The sequence below is a fragment of the Salmo trutta genome, chromosome 14 (assembly GCF_901001165.1).
Source record: "Salmo trutta chromosome 14, fSalTru1.1, whole genome shotgun sequence".
Lineage (NCBI taxonomy): Eukaryota > Metazoa > Chordata > Actinopteri > Salmoniformes > Salmonidae > Salmo > Salmo trutta.
In genome coordinates, this window is record NC_042970.1 from 5660458 (window position 1) to 5687957 (window position 27500).

Below are 27500 nucleotides of genomic sequence, written 5' to 3' on the forward strand. Positions count from 1 at the left end.
ACAGGAGTGGTGACGGGGAAACATGTAGAGACAGGAGTGGTGAGGGGGAAACATGTAGAGACAGGAGTGGGTGAGGGGGAAACATGTGGAGACAGTAGTGGTGAGGGGGAAACATGTAGAGACAGGAGATGGGGAGGTGAGGGGGAAACATGTAGAGACAGTAGTGGTGAGGGGGAAGCATGCACAGACAGGAGTGGTGAGGGGGAAACATGTAGAGACAGGAGTGGTGAGGGGGAACATGTAGAGAGGAGATGGGGAGGTGAGGGGGAAGCATGTAGAGAGGAGATGGGGAGGTGAGGGGGAAACATGTAGAGACAGGAGTGGTGAGGGGGAAACATGCACAGACAGGAGTGGTGAGGGGAAACATGTAGAGACAGGAGGTGAGGGGGAAACATGCACAGACAGGAGTGGTGAGGGGGAAACATGCACAGACAGGAGTGGTGAGGGGGAAACATGTAGAGAGGAGATGGGGAGGTGAGGGGAAACATGCACAGACAGGAGGTGAGGGGGAAACATGCACAGACAGGAGTGGTGAGGGGGAAACATGTAGAGACAGGAGTGGTGAGGGGGAAACATGTAGAGAGGAGATGGGGAGGTGAGGGGGAAGCATGTAGAGAGGAGATGGGGAGGTGAGGGGGAAACATGTAGAGACAGGAGTGGTGAGGGGGGAAACATGTAGAGAGGAGATGGGGAGGTGAGGGGGAAACATGTAGAGACAGGAGTGGTGAGGGGGAAACATGTAGAGAGGAGATGGGGAGGTGAGGGGGAAACATGTAGAGACAGGAGTGGGGGAAGTGATTGGGAAAATAGAGATGAGTAGGACCAGGTTGATGAAGAGAGAGAGAGAGAGAGAGAGAGAGAGAGAGAGAGAGAGAGAGAGAGGAGAGAGAGAGAGAGAGAGAGAGAGAGAGAGAGAGAGAGAGAGAGAGAGAGAGAGAGAGAGAGAGAGAGAGAGAGAGAGAGAGAGAGAGAGATGAAGTTTGTAGAGTAGAGGAGGATGAAGTAGATGGATAGTAGAAGCAGATTGTTAGTTACTAACAGTGATCTCAGCCGTGCACTGTGGGCAGCGATGGCCTCTTACCGCCTCCTGGGACTGAGACTTGGTCATGATGGCCAGCAGGGTCTGGAGTAGCACATCCAGAAGAGATTCCACCATCATCTCTACCTCCTCCTGCACTGGGGTGTCCTAGAGGGAGATATGAATACATGGGAAATCAATGGGTCTCCTGGGTGAAGAAGACCACAGGAATCCTACTGTACACGAACAACACATGCACTCTAACTCTTTGACGGTTCTTTCATTGTCCAAGTACCTCATACAGTTGTAGTCAGAAGTTTACATACACTTAGGTTGGAGTCATTAAAACTCATTTTTCAACCACTCCACACATTTCAGTTTTTCACAATTCCTGACATTTAATCCTAATAAAAAAGTCCCTGTCTTAGGTCAATTAGGATCACCACTTTTATTTCAAGAATGTGAAATGTTAGAATAATAGTTTTATTTATTTTAGCTTTTATTTCTTTAACCACATTCCCAGTGGGTCAGAAGTTTACATACACTCAATTAGTATTTGGTAGCATTGCCTTTAAATTGTTTAACTTGGGTCAAACGTTTCGGGTAGCCTTCCACAAGCTACCCACAATAAATTGGGTGATTTTTTTCCCCCATTCCTCCTGACAGAGCTGGTGTAACTGAGTCGGGTTTGTAGGCCTCCTTGCTCACTCTTTTTCAGTTTTGCACATACATTTTCTATAGGATTGAGGTCAGGGCTTTGTGATGGCCACTCCAATACCTTGACTTTGTTGTCATTAAGCCATTTTGCCACAACTTTGGAAGTATGCTTGGGGTCATTGTCCATTTGAAAGACCCATTTAAGACCAAGCTTTAACTTCTTGACTGATGTCTTGAGATGTTGCTTCAATATATCCACATAATTTTCCATCCCCATGAAGCCATCTATTTTCTGACGTGCACCAGTCCCTCCTGCAGCAAAGCACCCCCACAACATGATAATGCCACCCCCGTGCTTCACGGTTTGGATGGTGTTCTTCGGATTGCAAGCCTCCCCCTTTTTCCTCCAAAAATAACGTTGGTCATTATGGCCAAACAGTTCTATTTTTGTTTCATCATACCAGAGAACATTTCTCCAAAAAGTACGATCTTTGTCTCCATGTGCAGTTGCAAACCGTAGTCTGGCTTTTTTATGGCGGTTTTGGAGCTCAGCTTCCTTGCTGAGTGGCCTTTCAGGTTATGTCGATATAGGACTCGTTTAACTGTGGATATAGATACTTTTGGACCTGTTTCCTCCAGCATCTTCACAATGTCCTTTGCTTTTGTTCTGGGATTGGTTTGCACTTTTCGCACCAAAGTACGTTCATCTCTAGGAGACAGAACGCGTCTCCTTCCTGAGCGGTATGACGGCTGCGTGGTCCCATGGTGTTTATACTTGCGTACTATTGTTTGTACAGATGAACATTGTACCTTCAGGCGTTTGGAAATTGCTCCCAAGGATGAACCACACTTGTGGAGGTCTACAATTTTTTTCTGAGGTCTTGACTGATTTCTTTTGATTTTCCCATGATGTCAAGCAAAGAGGCACTGAGTTTGAAGGTAGGCCTTGAAATACATCCACAGGTACACCTCCAATTAACTCAAATTAACCTATCAGAAGCTTCTAAAGCATGACATAATTTTCTGTAATTTTCCAAGCTGTTTAAAGGCACAGTCAACTTAGTGTATGTATACTTCTACCGTATATTTTTACTTTTTCCCTCAATCAACTTTTTTTTCATTCAACTTTCCTACCCCGGAGGTTTTATCTGGACATGGTTCGTCAGGACTTCAAACAGCCGAAGCTAAGTAACATTAACATGATGCCTTCTAATTGCAGTCGTTGTACTCATAATATACAGGAGAACGATCGCCTTACGGCAAGGATAGCTGTGCTGCAAGCCCAGCTTCAGACGCAATCGTTAGGCAAGGGTCATTTCAGTGTAGGAAAGGATGAAACAGCGTCTGTGCCACCAGTAAGTACAGATAGTAACGTTAGTATAAACCCCCTCGCACGGTCCCCGCAGCCGGACATCTTTCTCATGGCTTCTGGAGGGAAACGCTGTAGGAATGCTCAACCGGTGTCGCTTATTCAGCCGACAGAAACTTTCAACCGGTTCTCCCCATTAAGCGAGTCGGAGTCGGAGGCCGAGACTTCTCTGGTCTCTGCTCCTCCCGTTGTGGGGTCTGAGACGCCGACGGCTCCCACCATTAGCTCTGACAAATTGAAAACCCTAGTCATTGGCGACTCCATTACCCGCAGTATTAGACTTAAAACTAATCATCCAGCGATCATACACTGTTTACCAGGGGGCAGGGCTACCGACGTTAAGGCTAATCTAAAGACGGTGCTGGCTAAAGCTAAAACTGGCGAGTGTAGAGAGTATAGAGATATTGTTATCCACGTCGGCACCAACGATGTTAGGATGAAACAGTCAGAGGTCACCAAGCGCAATATAGCTTCAGCGTGTAAATCAGCTAGAAAGATGTGTCGGCATCAAGTAATTGTCTCTGGCCCCCTCCCAGTTAGGGGGAGTGATGAGCTCTACAGCAGAGTCTCACAACTCAATCGCTGGATGAAAACTGTTTTCTGCCCCTCCCAAAAGATAGAATTTGTAGATAACTGGCCCTCTTTCTGGGATTCACCCACAAACAGGACCAAGCCTGGCCTGCTGAGGAGTGACGGACTCCATCCTAGCTGGAGGGGTGCTCTCATCTTATCTACGAACATAGACAGGGCTCTAACTCCTCTAGCTCCACAATGAAATAGGGTGCAGGCCAGGCAACAGGCTGTTAGCCAGCCTGCCAGCTTAGTGGAGTCTGCCACTAGCACAGTTAGCGTAGTCAGCTCAGCTTTCCCCATTGAGACCGTGTCTGTGCCTCGATCTTGGTTGGGCAAAATTAAAAATGGCGGTGTTCGCTTCAGTAATCTTACTAGTATAAAGACCTCCTCCATTCCTGCCATTATTGAAAGAGATTGTGATACTTCACATCTCAAAATTGGGTTACTTAATGTTAGATCCCTCACTTCCAAGGCAGTTATAGTCAATGAACTAATCACTGATCATAATCTTGATGTGATTGGCCTGACTGAAACATGGCTTAAGCCTGATGAATTTACTGTGTTAAATGAGGCCTCACCCCCTGGTTACACTAGTGACCAAACCCCCCGTGCATCCGGCAAAGGCGGAGGTGTTGCTAACATTTACGATAGCAAATTTCAATTTACAAAAAAAAAAAACAATGACGTTTTCGTCTTTTGAGCTTCTAGTCATGAAATCTATGCAGCCTACTCAATCACTTTTTATAGCTACTGTTTACAGGCCTCCTGGGCCATATGCAGTGTTCCTTACTGAGTTCCCTGAATTCCTATCGGATCTTGTAGTCATAGCAGATAATATTCTAATTTTTGGTGACTTTAACATTCACATGGAAAAGTCCACAGACCCACTCCAAAAGGCTTTCGGAGCCATCATCGACTCAGTGGGTTTTGTCCAACATGTCTCTGGACCTACTCACTGCCACAGTCATACTCTGGACCTAGTTTTGTCCCATGGAATAAATGTTGTGGATCTTAATGTTTTTCCTCATAATCCTGGATTATCGGACCACCATTTTATTGCGTTTACAATTGCAACAAATAATCTGCTCAGACCCCAACCAAGGAAGATTAAAAGTCGTGCTATAAATTCTCAGACAACCCAAAGATTCCTTGATGCCCTTCCAGACTCCCTCTGCCTACCCAAGGACATCAGAGGACAAGAATCAGTTAACCACCTAACCGAGGAACTCAATTCAACCTTGCGCAATACCCTAGATGCAGTTGCACCCCTAAAAATTAAAAACATCTGTCATAAGAAACTAGCTCCCTGGTATACAGAAAATACACGAGCTCTGAAGCAAGCTTCCAGAAAATTGGAACGGAAATGGCGCCACACTAAACTGGAAGTCTTCCGACTAGCTTGGAAAGACAGTACCGTGCAGTATCGAAGAGCCCTCACTGCTGCACGATCATCCTATTTTTCCAACTTAATTGAGGAAAATAAGAACAATCCGAAATTTCTTTTTGACACTGTCGCAAAGCTAACTAAAAAGCAGCATTCGCAAATGGAGGATGGCTTTCACTTCAGCAGTAATAAATTTATGAACTTTTTTGAGGAAAAGATCATGATCATTAGAAAGCAAATTACGGACTCCTCTTTAAATCTGGGTATTCCTCCAGGGCTTCATTGTCCAGAGTCTGCACAACTCTGCCAGGACCTTGGCTCAAGGGAGATACTAAAGTGTTTTAGTACTATATCTCTTGACACAATGATGAAAATAATCATGGCCTCCAAACCCTCAAGCTGCATACTGGACCCTATTCCAACTAAACTACTGAAAGAGCTGCTTCCTGTGCTTGGCCCTCCTATGTTGAACATAATAAACGGCTCTCTATCCACCGGATGTGTACCAAGCTCACTAAAAGTGGCAGTAATAAAGCCTCTCTTGAAAAAGCCGAATCTTGACCCAGAAATTATAAAAAACTATCGGCCTATATCGAATCTTCCATTCCTCTCAAAAATTTTAGAAAAAGTTGTTGCGCAGCAACTCACTGCCTTCCTGAAGACAAACAATGTATACGAAACGCTTCAGTCTGGTTTTAGACCCCATCATAGCACTGAGACTGCACTTGTGAAGGTGGTAAATGACCTTTTAACCTCTCTAGTACATGTGGGACGAACTCGTCCCACCTACGTAACAGCCACTGAAATCCAGTGGCGCGATTTTTGAATCGTTAGAAATGCTATAACTTCAATTTCTCAAACATATGACTATTTCACAGCTATTTAAAGACAAGAATCTCGTTAATCTAACCCCACTGTCCGATTTCAAAAAGGCTTTACAACGAAAGCAAAACATTAGATTATGTCAGCAGAGTACCCAGCCAGAAAAAATCAGACACCCATTTTTCAAGCTAGCATATCATGTCACATAAACCCAAACCACAGCTAAATGCAGCACTAACCTTTTATAATCTTCATCAGATGACACACCTAGGACATTGTGTTATACAATACATGCATGTCTGTTCAATCAAGTTCATATTTATATCAAAAACCAGCTTTTTACATTAGCATGTGACGTTCAGAAAAAGCATAACCACCGCAAACTTCCGGTGAATTTACTAACAGTTTGCTAAATTACTCACGATAAACGTTCACAAAAAGCATAACAATTATTTTAAGAATTATAGATACATTACCCCTCTATGCACTCGATATGTCCGATTTTAAAATAGCTTTTCGGATGAAGCACATTTTGCAATAATCTAAGTACATAGCCCGGCATTACAGGGCTAGCTATTTAGATACCCACCCAGGTCAGCATCCACCAAAATCACATTTCCTATAAGAAAGATGTTCTTACCTTGCTTGTTCTTCATCAGAATACACTGCCAGGACTTCTACTTCAATAACAAATGTTGGTTTGGTCCCAAATAATCCATCGTTATATCCAAACAGCGACGTTTTGTTCGTGAGTTCTAGAATGCCTTTTCGCGGTGTCGCGCATGGCGCATTGGCGTGTCAAAAATGTCTAAATATTCCATTACCGTACTTCGAAGCATGTCAACCGCTGTTTAAAACCAATTTTTATGCCATTTATGTCGTAGAGAAGTGATAATATTCCGACCGGGAGTATGCATTGAGCCTAAACAGCCGAATAAAATTTATCCTCAGAAGCGACTCATGCACGCGCATCATTGAAAGGTCCTCCGAGCATCCACTTACAAAAGGCGATAATATGTTTCAACCTGAGGTTCCCTCGTAAACCTTCAGTTATTTCGCGGGCTCTGAGAGCCTATTGGAGCCCTGGGAATTGTCACGTTACAGCTAAGATCCTTACTTTTCAATAAAAAGAGGTAAGACGCACGACTCCTTGTCAGACAGGGTACTTCCTGCTTGAAACCTTGTCAGGTTTTTGCCTGCCATAGGAGTTCTGTTATACTCACAGACACCATTCAAACAGTTTTAGAAAATTCAGAGTGTTTTCTATCCAAACCTGAACAATAATATGCATATTCTAGCTTCTGAGTTGGTGTAGGAGGCAGTTAAAAATGGGAACATATTTTTTCCAAAATTCTCAATACTGCCCCCTATACCAAACAGGTTAATGACGTCAGACCGAGGCTCTGCATCTGTCCTCATGCTCCTAGATCTTAGTGCCGCTTTTGATACCATCGATCACCACATTCTTTTGGAGAGATTGGAAACCCAAATTGGTCTACATGGACAAGTTCTGGCCTGGTTTAGATCTTATCTGTCGGAAAGATATCAGTTTGTCTCTGTGAATGGTTCGTCCTCTGACAAATCAATTGTAAATTTCGGTGTTCCTCAAGGTTCCGTTCTAGGACCACTATTGTTTTCACTATATATTTTACCTCTTGAGGATGTCATTCGAAAACATAATGTTAAATTTCACTGCTATGCGGACGACACACAGCTGTACATTTCAATGAAACATGGTGAAGCCCCAAAATTGCTCTCGCTAGAAGCCTGTGTTTCAGACATAAGGAAGTGGATGGCTGCAAATTTTCTACTTTTAAACTCGGACAAAACAGAGATGCTTGTCCTAGGTCCCAAGAAACAAAGAGATCTTCTGTTGAATCTGACAATTAATCTGGATGGTTGTACAGTCGTCTCAAATAAAACTGTGAAGGACCTCGGCGTTACTCTGGACCCTGATCTCTCTTTTGAAGAACATATCAAGACTGCTTCAAGGACAGCTTTTTTCCATCTACGTAACATTGCAAAAATCAGAAACTTTCTGTCCAAAAATGACGCAGAAAAATTAATCCATGCTTTTGTTACTTCTAGGCTCGACTACTGCAATGCTCTACTTTCCGGCTACCCGGATAAAGCACTAAACAAACTTCAGTTAGTGCTAAATACGGCTGCTAGAATCCTGACTAGAACCAAAAAATTTGATCATATTACTCCAGTGCTAGCTTCCCTACACTGGCTTCCTGTTAAGGCAAGGGCTGATTTCAAGGTTTTGCTGCTAACCTACAAAGCATTACATGGGCTTGCTCCTACCTATCTTTCCGATTTGGTCCTGCCGTACATACCTACACGTACGCTACGGTCACAAGACGCAGGCCTCCTAATTGTCCCTAGAATTTCTAAGCAAACGGCTGGAGGTAGGGCTTTCTCCTATAGAGCTCCATTTTTATGGAATGGTCTGCCTACCCATGTGAGAGACGCAGACTCAGTCTCAACCTTTAAGTCTTTACTGAAGACTTATCTCTTCAGTAGGTCCTATGATTAAGTATAGTCTGGCCCAGGAGTGTGAAGGTGAACGGAAAGGCTGGAGCAACGAACCGCCCTTGCTGTCTCTGCCTTGTCGGTTCCCCTCTTCCCACTGGGATTCTCTGCCTCTAACCCTTTTACAGGGGCTGAGTCACTGACTTACTGGTGTTCTTCCATGCCGTCCATGGGAGGGGTGCGTCACTTGAGTAGGTTGAGCCACTGACGTGGTCTTCCTGTCTGGGTTGGCGCCCCCCCCTTGGGTTGTGCCGTGGCGGACATCCTTGTGGGCTATACTCGGCCTTGTCTTCGGACGGTAAGTTGGTGGTTGTAGATATCCCTCTAGTGGTGTGGGGGCTGTGCTTTGGCAAAGTGGGTGGGGTTATATCCTGCCTGTTTGGCCCTGTCCGGGGGTATCATCGGATGGGGCCACAGTGTCTTCTGATCCCTCCTGTCTCAGCCTCCAGTATTTATGCTGCAGTAGTTTATGTGTCGGGGGGCTAGGGTCAGTCTGTTACATCTGGAGTATTCTCTTGTCTTATCCGGTGTCCTGTGTGAATGTAAATATGCTCTCTCTAATTCTCTCTTTCTTTCTTTCTTTCTTTCTCTCGGAGGACCTGAGCCCTAGGACTACCTGGCATGATGACTCCTTGCTGTCCCCAGTCCACCTGGCCATGCTGCTGCTCCAGTTTCAACTGTTCTGCCTGCGGCTACGGAACCCTGACCTGTTCACCGGACGTGCTTGTTGCACCCTCGACAATTACTATGATTATTATTATTTGACCATGCTGGTCATTTACGAACATTTTAACATCTTGACCATGTTCTGTTATAATATCCACCCGGCACAGCCAGAAGAGGACTGGCCACCCCTCATAGCCTGGTTCCTCTCTAGGTTTCTTCCTAGGTTTTTGGCCTTTCTCAGGAGTTTTTCCTAGGGAGTTTTTCCCAGCCACCGTGCTTCTTTCACATGCATTGCTTGCTGTTTGGGGTTTTAGGCTGGGTTTCTGTACAGCACTTTGAGATTTCAGCTGATGTACGAAGGGCTATATAAATAAATTTGATTTGATTTGATTTGACCCACTTGAATTGTGATACAGAGAATTATAAGTGAAATAATCTGTCTGTATAAGGTGAATGCACCAATTTGTAATTCGCTCTGGATAAGAGCGTCTGCTAAATGACGTAAATGTAAAAATGTATACAATTGTTAGAAAAATGACTTGTGTCATGCACACAGTAGATGTCCTAACCGACTTGCCAAAACTATAGTTTGTTAACAAGACATTTGTGGAGTGGTTGAAAAACAAGTTTTAATGACTCCAACCTAAGTGCATGTAAACTTCCGACTTCAACTGTATCTGGCTAAGGTGTATGTAAACTTCCGACTTCAACTGTATCTGGCTAAGGTGTATGTAAACTTCCGACTTCAACTGTATCTGGCTAAGGTGTATGTAAACTTCCGACTTCAACTGTATCTGGCTAAGGTGTATGTAAACTTCCGACTTCAACTGTATTTGGCTAAGGTGTATGTAAACTTCCGACTTCAACTGTATCTTATACAGAGTCATCATCCGGTGCGTTGCGCCATTATATTCATATAGATCTACAGCCTTCCTAAATGTGAATGAACATAATCCAGAGCGAATGGTTATGGTTTAAAATTGAGAGTCAGGATTGATTTGACACAGTTGAAATGACATGCTCATACACAAGGAGGCCTGACCAATGTCTGTTAATCATACTAGAACCTGACGCTAGGATGTGTAATTATATTTGTCCGGTCTGTATGGTACGGACTAGAGATAAATGACCAGAGAGCTGGTCTTGACGATGGAGAAGATAGAGACTAGAGATAGTTTACCAGAGAGCTGGTTTTGATGATGGAGAATATAGTTTTCCAGAGAGCTGGTTTTGATGATGGAGAAGATAGAGACTAGAGATAGTTTACCAGAGTGCTGGTCTTGATGATGGAGAAGATAGAGACTAGAGATAGTTTACCAGAGAGCTGGTTTTGATGATGGAGAATATAGTTTACCAGAGTGCTGGTCTTGACGATGGAGAAGATAGAGACTAGAGAGAGTTTACCAGAGAGCTGGTCTTGACGATGGAGAAGATAGAGACTAGAGATAGTTTACCAGAGAGCTGGTTTTGATGATGGAGAAGATACTGCTGAGGATGCCAGAACAGATGAGCAGCTCTTTCTGCTGTCTCAGGTGGAGGTGGATGTGATGTAGGACCACAGGAAGCAAGATCCTACGAGACTCTGAGAGAGAGATACACAGAGAGAGAGAGAGAGAGAGAGAGATACACGTAGAGCGAGAGATACACGGAGATAGAGAGATAGAAAGAGAGGGAGAGAGGACAATTTTTTGAGAATTTACAATTGACCGATACAACAGTTTTGGATTTTTTTGGTAGTTTTTACCCCTTCTTTCTACCCAATTGGTAGTCACAGTCTTGTCCCATCGATGCAACTCCCCTACGGACTCGGGAGAGGCGAAGGTCGAGAGCCATACGACCTCCTAAACACGACCCTGCCAAGCTGCATTGTTTCTTGACACAGTGCACGCTTAACCCGGAAGCCAGACGCACCAATGTGTCAGAGGAAACACTGTCCAGCTGGCAACCGTAGTTTGCTTGCAGGCGCCCGGCCCGCCACAAGGAGTCGCTAGAGCAAAAAGGGACAAGGAAATCCGGGCCGGCCAAACCCACCCATAACCCGGACGACGCTGGGCAAAAATTGTGCGCCGCCTCATGGGTCTCCCGACACGGCCGACTGTGATCGAGCCAGGGTCTGTAGTGAAGCCTCAAGCACTGCGATGCAGTGCCTTAGACAGCTGCGCCACTCGGGAGACCCAACCTATACAACAGTTAACGATACCTTATTGTATTTCATCGATTCACATCCATGTGGATCTTTTTACTTACATGTTATAAGTAAAACACCCCCAAAACTCAGAACAACAAAACTGGTGTAATGCATCAAAATGGCCATAAGTCTGAGTGTTCATAATGTCATCCAAGTGGTAAATACCTGGGAAGGAGAAGAGGCGACTGTCGACGGTGCGAGCGATGGACTGCAGTTTGACGACATCCATGGACTGTCCGATGTGTACGGTACTTGGCATGCTGCCCAGCGTACCCCGTACGAACTCTGCCACTTCCTGGACTGTAAACATCTGAAGCAGTTCGTCAAAGATGGCCGGGAACGAGTTCAATAGCGCCGCCTAGGGGTGGGGGAGAAAAAGAGGGAGGCTGAGAGAGGGAGGAGAGATGGGGAGAGAGTGACCAGCTCCATACTCCACACTGGACCAACGGCTCAGGGATGTGGTGTGGGTGATTTGGGGGTGTGAGACAGACTGCCAGGCCAGAGTACCAAGGAGCAACAAACTACGAGATCGAAATTAAAGGATATCCTAATAAAAATCTGAATTTTTCCCGTTCATAGATTTTTGAAATGTCCCGTTCATATTGATCCTCTTGCTCCTAGGTACCATGAATCAACCTATGGCCCAACAGTCCCAATGACACAAAGACAGTCCTGGAAAAGTTGTGAGGATCTCCAAGAACGCCAGGCATCACAGGGTCATCACACAGAGTCATCACACAGAGTCATCACAGAGTCATTGCACAGAGTTAATACACAGAGTCATTACACAAAGTCATGGCTCGAGGGAAGACATGACATGATGATGTAAGAGTAGGAAAAGAGTTTGTAAGGTTAAAAAAAAAACAGGAGGCAAACAAAATACATTTACATTACAATGTTTCATTCTGTTTGGATTGGTGAGTTGGTTGAGGGGTTGATTGGTGAGTTGGTTGAGGAGTTGATTGGTGAGTTGTTTGGGAGATTGATTGGTGAGTTGTTTGGGAGACTGATTGGTGAGTTGTTTGGGAGATTGATTGGTGAGTTGTTTGGGAGATTGATTGGTGAGTTGGTTGGGAGATTGATTGGTGAGTTGGTTGGGGGGTTGATTGGTGAGTTGGTTGGGAGGTTGATTGGTGAGTTGTTTGGGGGATTGATTGGTGAGTTGTTTGGGGGATTGATTGGTGAGTTGTTTGGGGGATTGATTGGTGAGTTGTTTGGGAGATTGATTGGTGAGTTGTTTGGGAGATTGATTGGTGAGTTGGTTGAGGAGTTGATTGGTGAGTTGGTTGGGAGATTGATTGGTGAGTTGGTTGGGGGGTTAATTGGTGAGTTGGTTGGGGGGTTGATTGGTGAGTTGGTTGGGAGATTGATTGGTGAGTTGTTTGGGGGATTGATTGGTGAGTTGTTTGGGGGATTGATTGGTGAGTTGTTTGGGGGATTGATTGGTGAGTTGGTTGGGAGATTGATTGGTGAGTTGTTTGGGAGATTGATTGGGGAGTTGGTTGAGGAGATGATTGGTGAGTTGGTTGGGAGATTGATTGGTGAGTTGGTTGGGGGGTTAATTGGTGAGTTGGTTGGGGGGTTGATTGGTGAGTTGGTTGGGAGATCATTTGTAAAAGGGGTAGATGATTTGGGGAGGAGGTAGGTCAATTGGTTGAGAGGTTGTTTGTAAAAGGGAGTTGGTGATTTGGGGAGGAGGTAGGTGGATTGGTTGAGAGGAGGTAGGAGCAATGTTCCCTCAAAACATTTTGGGCACTGAGCAAATTCCAGGTCTGCTGAGTGCAAATTTGAACGTTGTACCAGAGTGACCTACCATAAAGAACAATGGAGAAAACTCATCCCATAACATTTTAACATGGAAATAGCTGTTCTATCATTCAGCCTACAGTAGCAGCCAATGTGCGGTGTCCAATGTAGGACCTACATTCAATGAGACTTTTGAAAAAAAAAACATACAGGGCTTGACATTAATCAGGTGACTGAAAATGTTGTTGTTGTTCGATGCAAGAAACCCCTTTACAAAATAAAATGCATTATTATTCCCATACCACTATATAGCAGAAAATCAGACAAATCATGCTACTCTCTGCCTATTGGCTACTTAGCTTATTCAAGCTTGTCTCAAAATACAACACTGCCCCTTTAAGACAAAATAAAGCTCTTTACCTGACTCGCTTTTCAAAGATGGCTAGAAATGCACTCGTTTTGTGCTCTCGTAGGAAGCGACCACTGTTGACTACAAATGATCTATAACTGGGCTAATAACTCACTAACTAGCAAAGGATATGAACAAAATGTACACACGTGACTACATGCTGCTCTTTCCTTGATCTCAAAACAAGCTCATCTAATCACGACCGCTCATGCTGTAAACACAGTCCAATTCAAAATGAATGGCACAGATCCACACAGTGGTTCCTCCTTTAAAATTTGTGTCATACTGCAGCATACCTTGCGGGCTGCTGCAGCATTCTATGTCACGTCATTTTTATTGTCAGCCATTTTTTAAGTTAATGCAAGTTAGTGCTAGTTTGACCTCCAGAGGGGCAACTTTTAGAAGCATTTGATAGTTTCCCATATTGGCATGACTAGAGAATTTAAAACCTTTTTTTGTAGTAACATAGTACATGGAATCAATTTTAAGGAATTTGGCATAATTAATTTGATTAATATTATGGTGTTTCTTTTACGAGGAAAACAAAAAACGAAACCCTCAGGGTTTCTGTTAGGATGGAATGGAAAATATGGCGCTGTACAACGTGACGGTCGGGAGTAGGCTACAGCATAAGAGGATTGGAGGTTTCTAAATTAATATCTAAGGTGAATTTTTCCTGGATCTATGAGAATATCTAAGGGGCTTTTATATAATTCTAAATGAATTAATAATAAAAAGTGCTTTGTTTAAAAAGTAACAATATTTTGGAGATTTCATTGTCATTTAACCTAGAGTGAGCGAGAAAAAGGCAATTCTTGAACATGGGGTGAGACATTCTCACTAATTTGTAAATAGAGACAGTTTTTTATTTAGAATTATTTATTTCTGGAGAAACCTAACTTGATTATTTAGCAGACTTTACTTGCTTATATTCAGTCAACACATATATCTTAAGAATATGGAATAATATGGAATATGGAATATAATATGGAATATAATTGAAAATTTTTTGTTTCTCCATGCTTGTCTCAGAGCAGCGCGAAACGGTGCTGAAATAGACATCCACGGTGGAAAGGCTATAAATAACGATATTTTGAAGATTATTTAGTTTAAAAAAAAATTACAGTGAGCGATTGTAATCTGAATAAAGGCCAAAAATAATATTTATAAAGGCCAAAATAATATTTATAAAAGGCAAAAATAATATTTATAAATGCAAAATAATATTTATAAAGGCCAAAATAATATTTATAAAGGCCAAAATAATATTTATAAAGGCCAAAATATAGCCCTGCTAATAGCCATAATGACACTGTACAACATGACCATGTGTGTTTGAAAGAGTATTTTCCAGTAAGAAACAATTTGTTTGCCTTCATTAGACAACTTTGTTCCAATATTTCTGTAATTCAGTGATACTTATTCCCATAGTACTTCGTTATGGATCCATAACTAAATCAACATCTGCATTTTGACCTCAAGTACCTTCAATAATGGCTAGAGAATAAGAGGCACGCGGGAGACCGGGGTTCAATTCCTCGACGGGGAGGAAGGAGTAAGCTGTCCATGTGTCACGGTTGTCGTTGGTGAAAGAGGACCAAAACGCAGCAGGTACGTGTATGCTCATTTTGATGATTTATTAACTTCAAACAAATGACCGTACAAAAATAACAAACACGAGAAACGAACGACAACAAACAGTCTGGCAAAGCCTAAGCTCAACGCAGAACAATCACCCACAAATAACAAACACAAACACACCCTCATATATGGGACTCTCAATCAAAGGCAGATAGACAACACCTGCCTTCAACTGAGAGTCCCAACCCCAATTAACCAGACATAGAAACAGACATACTAGACTAGACATAGAATAACTGAAAACCAAACAGTGCCCAAAAACCCCGGAATACTTAAACCAAATGACCCTTCACCAAAACACACCACCCCGAACCACATAAAACGAATACCCTCTGCCACGCCCTGACCAAACTACAAAACAATTAACCTTATATACTGGCCAGGACGTGACACCATGTAAATAAAAATCTGGTTTTAACTGATTCCATACGTATTATTTCATAGTTGTGATGTCTTCACTATTATTCTACAATGTAGAAAATAGTTAAAATAAAGAAAAATCCTGGAATGAGTAGGTGTGTCCGAACTTTTCACCGGTACTAGCTTAATTAATTTGATTAATATTATGGTGTTTCTATTACAAGAAAAATGAAAAACCCTCTGGGTTTCCGTTAGGATGGAACGGAATGTATGGCGCTGTACAACGTGACGGTCGGCAGTGCAGTACTGGGCTATTTAGCTAAAGAATCCAGTGTCCTGCGGGAGACCGGGGTTCAATCCCCTAATGGGGAGGAAGGAGTAGGCTGTCCTTGTAAATAATAATTTGTTCTTAACTGACTTGCCTAGTTAAATTAAGGTTACACTAACAGCATAACATTTCTGCACCCTAATTTTCTAATTCTAGTCTAACCAATACCCAAACGGAGATTCAGTGAAAATAAAAAAATCTCATTGATTTATCAAAACCAGTCCCCATGCTTGTCTCTGAGCAGGGCTAAATGGTGCTGAAATAGTTGACCACAGCGGGTAGGCTATTGCTTCAAATCCTATTGCTTCTAACTTCAATATGCTCTTTAAATAAATAAGACCTACACCACTTTTAACAGCACATTACTCAACACTAGAGAGACTCATGTCGCCTACAGTAAACCATCAGTATATTTAAACATATGACGTGACTCTCCGCCAATAATTACATATAGAGGATTGGAGGATATTTCTGTAATTCAGTGATATTTATTCCCATAGTAATTTGTTATGGATTCATAACTAAATAAACATCGGCATTTTGAAAGAGTATTTTTACCAGTTTGTTAATTAGAATGATTTATTGATGTTTTTAGAGGGAGAAAAACCAAAAACCTATAGTCATCTCATGTGTCTCCCAGTCAAGGACAGCATGTGTCTCCCAGTCAAGGACAGCATGTGTCTCCCAGTCAAGGACAGCATGGGTATTGAACCAGCATCTGTAGCAACACAGCTATGCTAGTCTTAGACTGTTGTGCCACACCGGCGCTGTACGATTTGACCGGTCGGGAGTGACCTACAGTACTACAGTAAGAGCAAAATAAAATAATAAAAACCTTAGTGTAACAACAGTTTTAGTAAGTAATACTGAAGTCGTGCACAATTATCAGTTTCTATTTAGGCGGCAGCATAGCCTAGTGATTAGAGCGTTGGACTAGTAACCAAAAGGTTGCAATATCGAAATCCCCGAGCTGACAAGGTACAAATCTGTCATTCTGCCCCTGAACAAGGCAGTTAACCCACTGTTCCTAGGCCGTCATTGAAAATAAGAATTTGTTCAGTAAAATAAAGGTAAAAAAATAAAAATTTAATATTTAAATAAATGTCGCCCATTCATTGTCAGTTAGAGACACAGTAGAATCCAAAAGCATAATCAGTGCTCTAACTCCCCCTTGTGGTGGTCTGGAGCAATGAAGTGGTGACGCAGGGTACTGTACTAAACCACAAATTACCTCTAAGTCCCGCTGTGTAAACTCACAACTTTTAAAGGAGGAACCACTGTATACACTACCCGGACAAAATTTTAGAACACCGACTCATTCAAGGGTTTTTCTTTATTTTACTATTGTGTACATTGTAGAATAATAGTAAAGACATCAAAACAATGAAATAACACATATGGAATCATGTAGTAAACCAAAAAAGTGTTAAATTAAAAGATATTTTATATTTGAGATTCTTCAAAAGTATCCACCCTTTGCCTTGATGACAGCTTTGCACACTCTTGGCATTCTCTCAACCAGCTTCATGAGGTAGTCACCTGGAATGCTTTTCAATTAACAGGTGTGCCTTGTTCAAAGTTAATTTATGGAATTTGAGCCAATCAGTTGTGTTGTGACAAGGTAGGTATACAGAAGATAGACCTATTATAGATAGAACAGCTCAAATAAGCAAAGAGAAACGACGTGCTTCTCTGCGCCGACTGTTTTTTCTTCTGCGCACAGCTTAGAGGGCGGGGGTTTGAGTTTCTTGCTGTTTATAAAAGGGGTTGGTTGGTTGGTTGGTTGGTTGGTTGGTAGGGAGGTTGGGAGGCTGGTTGGGAGGCTGGTTGGTTGGTTGGTAGGGAGTTTGGGAGGCTGGTTGGAAGGTTGGTTGGTTGGGAGGCTGGTTGGTTGGTAGGGAGGCTGGTTGGTTGGTTGGTTGGTAGGGAGGTTGGGAGGCTGGTTGGTTGGGAGACTGGTTGGAAGGTTGGTTGGTTGGTTGGGAGGCTGGTTGGGAGGTTGGGAGATTGGTTGGGAGGCTGGTTGGTTGGTTGGTTGGTAGGTAGGGAGGTTGGGAGGCTGGTTGGTTGGGAGATTGGGAGATTGGTTGGAGATTGGTTGGGAGGCTGGTTGGTTGGGAGGTGCTTGATGCCAGAGTGAGCGGGCGGAACTTGGCAGAGGATCCCCATTGTGCCAGGGCTACAGTTACTTACTGAGAGAGGAGAGGGGCGAGGAGCGTTGGAGCTCCAGGCCTGAGTACAGCTGATGGGGCCTGGGGGCTGTCCCTGTCCAGAGGCAGGCTGGGGGACCTGAGGAGTTTGACCGGGGGGAACAGGACAGTCAGGGGACAGGGAGGGTCCCGGAGGAAGGGGACAGGAGAAGCAGGAGGGGGACAGGAGGAGGAGGTAACGTATGCAGTACACAAAGCAGGGGCAAAGGGGGCAAATAAAGAAAATGTATAAAATTAGACTAATTGAAGCAACTGAAATACCGTAGGAAAGGGATTGTAACTACTTTAGATTGTAAATAAATTCAAATAGAAAAATGACTACTGTATATTTTAAAATGAACACTTCAGCTGCAGAGCTGAAAAGAGAGTAAACGGTGAAGTCACGGAGCTGAAAAGAGAGTAAACGGTGAAGTCACGGAGCTGAAAAGAGAGTAAACGGTGAAGTCACGGAGCTGAAAAGAGAGTAAACGGTGAAGTCACGGAGCTGAAAAGAGAGTAAACGGTGAAGTCATTGAGGACGTATCGATGGTATAAATGGATTATGTTGTTGAATCTCAGAATCTTCATATCGACTCTCTTCACTTCCTAGTCCTGGGGGGAGAATGAAGTCATCACACTTTGGCACAGTTCCAGAAGAGAACAAACAATAAGCTATCTTGATATGGGGGGGGGGGGCAGCTAGAAGAAGAGCGCTGAACATTACAATAGTTAGCATCTAAACAACATTTAGCCATGCCTAAGGCTACTGGCTATTACTGTTACTATGCTATTATTACACTGGAGGTGGGGTCAGTGTAGGTCTCCCAAACCCTGCTGTGTGTCAGAATGTTTTGACCTCTGGGCTGTGTTTAGGTCACTGACCTGTGTGAAAACGAGTGTCTCAGAGCTGCGGCTGTCCAGACTGAGTACAAAGCGGATGGACTGGAAGAGCTCTTGGATGCTGGCTCTGAACTGTTCTTCCTCCATACCACAGGTCGCACGGGAGTACAGGATCCGAGACTGGATAATGAACTTCAACAGGTACTCCAGAGCCTGGGGTAAAGGGGGGAGGAGGGGGGGAGAGGAGATAAGGACATAGACGTGTCAATAAGGGGTAACTGGTTGGATCTAAACCTCTTGCACGCCAACCTAACGTCTTCACCATTAGGCCATGAGGACACCCTGAAGGTCTGAGGGTTAGATTTGGGCTCAGGGTAGGAAATCACAAGGAGGGAAAGAGAGACACCAGGACATAGAAATGTTGGTCTCACAATGTCACACTTCCAAGTCTTGTTCACTTGTGAAAGCTGGAAATCAAGATTCTATAAACAACGGGCAAAAAGGGAATGACTTTCTTTATGTCGAAAATAATTCATTTTTATTAAGATAAATATTAAAATCATGTTGAGGTTTCAGTCTACTGTGATTTTTTATCAGACATTATGAGGGGAAACAACATAAAAATAAAACATTTTAAAAGGGTGTGATACTTTATAAATAAATAAAACACTATTGACTCAACCATGATAGTTTTCAGACAGATACATAGACATAAAGGATTGAGGAGGGCCAGATACATAGACATAAAGGATTGAGGAGAGCCAGATACATAGACATAAAGGTTTGAGGGGGGCCAGATACATAGACATAAAGGATGGAGGAGGGCCAGATACATAGACATAAAGGATTGAGGAGGGCCAGATACATAAAGGGTTGAGGAGGGCCAGATACATAGACATAAAGTATGGAGGAGATCCAGATACATAGACATAAAGGATTGAGGAGGGCCAGATACATCAACATAAAGTATGGAGGAGATCCAGATACATAGACATAAAGGATTGAGGAGGGCCAGATACATAGACATAAAGGATGGAGGAGGGCCAGATACATAGACATAAAGGATGGAGGAGGGCCAGATACATAGACATAAAGGATGGAGGAGGGCCAGATACATAGACATAAAGGATGGAGGAGGGCCAGATACATAAAGGATGGAGGAGGGCCAGATACATAGACATAAAGGTTTGAGGAGGGCCAGATACATAGACATAAAGGATTGAGGAGGGCCAGATACATAGACATAAGGACCCATGGGACATTGATGGAGCCAGACAAGCTTTCTAAGGACAGTATGGTAGTACAAACAGTCATCCATTTTTTAAATCATGTGGATACAATCTATTATTTATACAGGAAACTTTTACATTGCATTGCAGCATTTAAAAATAAAATTATAATCAATGAGTAAGCTTTATTCATATTTTATTCAACTAACTTACTGAGTAGTCCTTCTCTCCCAAACACATTCCATATGACTGTAGATTTTACACTGTACTGGTATTTGAACTGTAATGTAATGATTTTTTTCTGACAATTTCTATCACAACCAGGAACAATCGTTAAGCTTTTGTAATTTATTTAGCCAAGGTACAGAGTTTTTTTTTCTGGTCACATACATGGTCAAGGACATTTTTAGCACCCCCCCCAACTCAAAACCTATTCCCATGTCTAGGGTCATTTCCAGTGGAGCATGTTCTCCTACCCTCATGGCCTCCTGGATGTGGTTCTGTCTCACCACCTCTGCAGAACGGTCCATGTACCACTTCAGACAGCGGATCAACTCTCTGGAGAAAGAACAAGACGAGGAAGTTTCATCAAAACATACACCAGTAACCATGAGGGGGGGGGTCTTCATTTAGTACTCACAGAGCATTCAGGAAGTATTCAGACCCATGGACTTTATCCACATTTTTGTTACGTTACAACCTTATTCTAAAATAGATTAAATCGTTTTTTTCCCCTCATCATCAGTCTACAAACAATACCCCATAATGACAAAGCAAATACTGTTTTTTTTGTGTTTTTTTTGTACATTTTTGCAGCGATTACAGCCTCGTGTCTTCTTGGGTATGACGCTACAAGCTTTGCACACCTGTCTATGGGGAGTTACTCCCATTCTTCTCTGCAGATTCTCTCAAGCTCTGTCAGGTTGGATGGGGAGCGTAGCTGCACAGCTATTTTCAGGTCTCTCCAGAGATGTTAGATCGGGGTCTAGTCCGGGCTCTGGCTGGGCCACTCAAGGACATTCAGAGACTTCTCCCAAAGCCACTCCTGCATTGTCTTGGCTGTGTGCTTAGGGTTGTTGTCCTGTTGGAAACTGAACCTTCGCCCCAGTCTAAGGTCCTGAGTGCTCTGGAGCAGGTTTTCATCAAGGATCTCTCTGTACTTTGCTCCGTTCATCTTCCCCTCGATCCTGGCTAGTCTCCCAGTCCCTGCTACTGAAAGACATCCCCACAGCATGATGCTGCCAACACCATGGTACCAGGTTTTTCCTCCAGACGTGACGCTTGACATTCAGGCCAAAGAGTTCAATCTTGGTTTCATCAGACCAGAGAATCTTGTTTATCATGGTCTGAGAGTCTTTAGGTGTCTTTTGGCAAACTCCAAGTGGGCTGTCATGTGCTTTTTACTGAGAAGTAACTTCCCTCTGGCCACTCTACCATAAAAACCTGATTGGTGGGGTGCTGCAGAGATGATTGTCCTTCTGGAAGGTTCTCCCATCTCCACAGAGGAACTCTAGAGCTCTGTCCAATGCCCTTCTCCCCCAATGCTCAGTTTGGCCGGGCGACCAGCTCTAGCAAGAGACTTGTCGGTTCCAAACTTCTTCCATTTAAGAATGATGGAGGCCACTGTGTTCTTGGGGACCTTCAATGCTGCAGACATTTTTTGGTACCCTTCCACAGATCTGTACCTCGACACAATCCTGTCTCGGAGGATATGCATTGTCAACTGTGGGACCTTATATAGACAGGTGTCACGTTCTGACCTGTAAAGGTGTTATTTGTTAGTGTTTAGTTTGGTCAGGACGTGGCAGGGGGTATTTGTTAGTTTTTAGTTTGGTCAGGACGTGGCAGGGGGTATTTGTTAGTGTTTAGTTTGGTCAGGACGTGGCAGGGGGTATTTGTTTTATGTGGTTCATGGTGGTTGTGTGTATGTGTCCATGTAGAGAGGGGTATTTGATTTATTAGTCCAGGGTTTTAGTTATTGTTCTATGTTAGTTTATTTCTATGTTCTGTCTAGTCATTTGTATTTCTATGTTTAGTTAATTGGTGTTGGGGCCTTCAGTTGGAGGCAGCTGTCTATCATTGCCTCTGATTGAAGGTCCTATAATTAGGGGTGTGTTTGTATTGTGGATTGTGGGTAGTTGTATTCTGTTTTGTGTTTGTCACCTGACAGAACTGTTAGTGTCGTTTCTGTTAATTGTATACGTGTTTATTTTGTTTCTCCTTCTTGTATATTAAAAAGAGAAGATGAGTATACACTTCCCTGTTGCGTCTTGGTCCTCCACACACAACACTCGTTACAACAGGTGTGTGACTTTTCAGACCATATCAATTGAATTTACCACAGGTAGACTCCAATCAGATACCAGACAGATTGAAGACAGATACCAGACAGATAGAAGACAGATACCAGACAGATACCAGACAGATAGAAGACAGATACCAGACAGATAGAAGACAGATACCAGACAGATAGAGGACAGATACCAGACAGATAGAGGACAGATACCAGACAGATAGAGGACAGATACCAGACAGATAGAAGACAGATACCAGACAGATATATTGTCAGCAGCATCCCACTGCTGGCTTGCCTCTGAGGCTAAGCAGGGTTGGTCCTGGTTGGTCACTAGATGGGAGACCAGATACTGCTGGCAGTGGTGTTGGAGGGACAATAGGAGCACTCTTTCCTCTGCTCTATTAAAAATATTCCAATGCCCCAGGGCAGTGATTGGGGACATTGCCCTGTGTAGGGTGCTGTCTTTTGAATGGGACATTAAACGGGTGTTCTGACTCTCTGTGGTCACTAAATATCCCATGGCATTTATCGTAAGAGTAGGGGTGTTAACCCCGGTGTCCTGGCTAAATTCCCAATCTGGAATTCATACCATCATGGTCACCTAATCATCCCCAACTTCCAATTGGCTCATTCATCCCCCCTCCTCTCCCCTGTAACTATTCCCCAGGTCGTTGCTGTAAATGAGAATTTGTTCTCAGTCAAACTTACCAGGTACAATAAGCAATAAATAAATAAATACCAGACATACAAGGGAAACTCACTTGTAAGCCAGCGCTCCAGCAAAGTGCTTCTGGATGTAAGTGTCCATAATGGGACAGAAGTGATAGTACTTGCTGTCCCTCAGCAGATTAATGATGAACACCTGAGGAGAAGGAGAGAGATATAGTCAGTAGAGGAGTAGAGGTCGGAGAAGACGTCAATGTAAGAGCCCTGGAATTAAGGGACAAAAGGTTTGTCGGACTTGACACTTCAATAACATCTCTTTTCAATGGAGGACTGTAAGAACAACACCAGTAGGAATAGGTATTTCACTTTTTTTTAAACTGTTTAAGTACTCGCATATATCTTTTTTTTGAGTACTCGGAATGGGGGAAAAAATTAATTTTTAGAACACAAGGGCAAGGCCCCCAGTGGAAAGAAATATGTACACATTTACCTATATGCCGGCAGCGTACAACAACGCCCAATCTAACATAACCACTACAGATAACAATCCTAATTGCTAAATTGCCTCATGTATATTCATTCAATAAAAAATAACTATTGCCATTTAAAGATGCACTATGCAGAAATCGCTCTGCCAATTTTCTGGTTACTAAAATTCGAATAGCTTGCCACAAAACAAGCAGAGAATCATCTATACCTCTGAAATATATTTTCCATTAACAAAAATATTGTTGTTTCAGCTGTTTGAAGCTGGTGTACAAAACCGAAAGTAAAAAATACAAAAACAAAACTTCAGAACGTGAAGCATAGAAAATAGAGCACATAGAACAGATTTACCACTTCTCAGACTTACATTAAACAGGAATGAAAGAGCTATAACTCACATTCCTATGTGAATTTGGTCGGGTCGCCTAAAAAGTTACATATTGTAGCTTTAAGATTCATTTATTGAAAACGTAATATCAACTGGTTATATTCGCGGAACACAATCTTCAAGAAGGCAATAACCTTACCAGTGGAGCTTGCTAGTAGAAGTATATGGCTGTATAATGGCCTTGTTTTGTTAATTTAACAGACAACACGCTGTTATTTCCCAAGCCCTTATCACAGTCAACTCAAGACACAGCTATTTTATAGCAAAAAAACATTAAATAAAATATAACAGAATATTTTTTCCAAATGAAAAAAAAGTTGCCAGTGTGAAGAGATGTGCATCTCGCTTCAGGAACAGTTATTGTCATTTGACGCGTTGAAGACAATTCTTTCAGGGTTTTCAAACAAAAATCTGTCTTCTTTTCGATATACAGACGTTTGATTTAGTTTCTGTTCTTTGGAATTTTCTAAATGGATTATCAATTCCACATGGAACACTGCATGGTGATGAATCACGTCCAGGGCATCGATTTGGTGAGTAGGCGAAGGTTTAATGGTTCTAATGAAAATGCTCTCTTTGTCTTTATCAAACTAACGTTTTAGCATATTGTCAGTGTGGAACCTGTCTATGTTTAGGGAGGTTATAGCCTAGGCTAACCAATTCTGAATGCTACTAGCAGCTCACAAAGTAGACGAACTGCCCTTGCTGTCTCTGCTTGGCCGGTTCCCCTCTCTCCACTGGGATTCTCTGCCTCTAACCCTATTACAGGGGCTGAGTCACTGGCTTACTGGTGCTCTTCCGTGCCGTCCCTAGGAGGGGTGCGTCACTTGAGTGGGTTGAGTCACTGACGTGATCTTCCTGTCCGGGTTGGCGCCCCCCCTTGGGTTGTGCCGTGGCGGAGATCTTTGTGGGCTATACTCGGCCTTGTCCCGGGATGGTATGTTGGTGGTTGGAGATATCCCTCTAGTGGTGTGGAGGCTGTGCTTTGGCAAAGTGGGTGGGGTTACATCCTACCTGTTTGGCCCTGTCCGGGGGTTTCATCGGATGGGACCACAGTGTCTCCTGACCCCTCCTGTCTCAGCCTCCAGTATTTATGCTGCAGTAGTTTATGTGTCGGGGGGCTAGGGTCAGTCTGTTATATCTGGAGTATTTCTCCTGTCTTATCCGGTGTGAATTTAAGTATGCTCTCTCTAATTCTCTATCTCTTTCTTTCTCTCTCGGAGGACCTGAGCCCTAGGACCATGCCTCAGGACTACCTGGTCTGATGACTCCTTGCTGTCCCCAGTCCACCTGGCCGTGCTGCTGCTCCAGTTTATTATTATTTGACCATGCTGGTCATCTATGAACATTTGAACATCTTGGCAATGTTCTGTTATAATCTCCACCCGGCACAGCCAGAAGAGGACTGGCCACCCCTCATAGCCTGGTTCCTCTCTAGGTTTCTTCCTAGGTTCTGGCCTTTCTAGGGAATTTTTCCTAGCCACCGTGCTTCTACACCTGCATTGCTTGCTGTTTGGGGTTTTAGAATGGGTTTCTGTACAGCACTTTGAGATATCAGCTGATGTAAGAAGGGCTTTATAAATAAATTCGATTTTATTTGATCTCTAAATACATTTGATTTGACTAATATAAGCAGAAAAATATATGGGATACAATTATTCCAAAACCTCAGTTAGTTGTTGGCACTCGTATTTCCCTACTTCAACCAACCAGTACATTTTGAATATGTGATAAAACTCATCATTTTGCAAGAAATGTACAGTAGCTTGTGTATCACATCAGTTAGAGGTATTGTCCCACAGTTTTTTTTTATAGGCATTTATTTCTGTAGGCCTAACAGTAGCTTGTGTGTGCACTCAGCACACGTGTGTAGAGGGAGTGCACATTGAGTGAGCGAGACACGAAAGGGAAAGGGAATTTAGGGAGAGGAACTGTGTGATGCTTAGCTTGGTTTATTTTTTGTTGTTGTGCCCTGCAAACGCACATGTACAAATGGAACACTGGAGTCTTTAAGACAACGTTTAAAATTTAATTTTTTTTTAATTCAGGGCAAGTCACAAAGCACATTGCACCAAATAGTTTAACATTATTTTTAAAAAAACATGTGATCTCTGGTTATAGACGTGATCTCTGGTTATAGACGTGATCTCCGGTTATAGACGTGATCTCCGGTTATAGATGTGATCTCCGGTTATAGATGTGATCTCCGGTTATAGACGTGATCTCCGGTTATAGATGTGATCTCCGGTTATAGATGTGCTCTCCGGTTATAGATGTGATCTCCGGTTATAGACGTGATCTCCGGTTATAGACGTGATCTCCGGTTATAGACGTGATCTCCGGTTATAGACGTGATCTCCGGTTATAGACGTGATCTCCGGTTATAGACGTGATCTCCGGTTATAGACGTGATCTCTGGTTATAGATGTGATCTCCGGTTATAGATGTGATCTCTGGTGATAGATGTGATCTCCGGTTATAGATGTGCTCTCCGGTTATAGATGTGATCTCCGGTTATAGATGTGATCTCCGGTTATAGATGTGCTCTCCGGTTATAGATGTGATCTCCGGTTATAGATGTGCTCTCCGGTTATAGATGTGATCTCCGGTTATAGATGTGATCTCCGGTTATAGATGTGATCTCCGGTTATAGATGTGATCTCCGGTTATAGATGTGATCTCCGGTTATAGATGTGATCTCCGGTTATAGATGTGATCTCCGGTTATAGATGTGATCTCCGGTTATAGATGCGATCTCCGGTTATAGATGCGATCTCTGGTTATAGATGCGATCTCTGGTTATAGATGTGATCTCTGGTTATAGATGTGATCTCTGGAAGCCCATCACCAGATTCAGTGAGTAGCTCCACTCTGGTGTCCTTTCTATAGCTTATTACCAGGCTGAGATGAGGGTACACTGGGGTAAGCCCAACATAGCACCCTATTGCCTTAATAGTGCACTACTTTTGACACATCTTGTTGAGCCTCACAGAAGAGCCATGGTAAGTCCAAAATGGCATCATATTCCCAATATGGACCACTACTTTTCTAGTCAAAGTTAGTGCATTAATAGGGAATAGGGTGCCATTTTAAATGTACCCTGCCTCTTCTGTGAGCAGTGAGCCAACCTATCCATACAGACTGTTCCTCTGAGCAGTGAGCCCACCCATCAATACAGACTGTTAATCTGAGCAGAGAGCCCACCCATCAATACAGACTGTTCCTCTGAGCAGTGAGCCAACCTATCAATACAGACTGTTAATCTGAGCAGTGAGCCAACCCATCCATACAGACTGTTCCTCTGAGCAGTGAGCCAACCCATGAATACACTGTTCCTCTGAGCAGTGAGCCAACCCATCCATACAGACTGTTCCTCTGAGCAGTGAGCCAACCCATCAATACAGACTGTTCCTCTGAGCAGTGAGCCAACCCAACAATACAGACTGTTCCTCTGAGCAGTGAGCCAACCCATCAATACAGACTGTTCCTCTGAGCAGTGAGCCAACCCATCAATACAGACTGTTCCTCTGAGCAGTGAGCCAACCCATCCATACAGACTGTTCCTGTATGCAGTGAGCCCACCCAACAATACAGACTGTTCCTCTGAGCAGTGAGCCAACCCATCAATACAGACTGTTCCTCTGAGCAGTGAGCCAACCCATCCATACAGACTGTTCCTGTATGCAGTGAGCCCACCCAACAATACAGAC

At 43.3% G+C, this 27500-nt stretch overlaps 1 protein-coding gene across 1 annotated transcript in view; it reads right to left on the reverse strand.

Annotated features, from left to right (window-relative positions):
* Positions 1–27500, reverse strand: part of LOC115207174 (dedicator of cytokinesis protein 3-like) — a 225727-nt gene that overhangs the window by 60941 nt on the left and 137286 nt on the right. The window contains exons 13-18 of the mRNA XM_029774158.1: positions 23012–23112; positions 20431–20512; positions 18768–18938; positions 11378–11570; positions 10479–10606; positions 1040–1186 (exon numbers count right to left, since the gene is read on the reverse strand). Of these exons, the coding sequence (XP_029630018.1) occupies positions 1040–1186; positions 10479–10606; positions 11378–11570; positions 18768–18938; positions 20431–20512; positions 23012–23112 (822 nt within the window). The remainder of the gene's footprint in view (positions 1–1039; positions 1187–10478; positions 10607–11377; positions 11571–18767; positions 18939–20430; positions 20513–23011; positions 23113–27500) is intronic.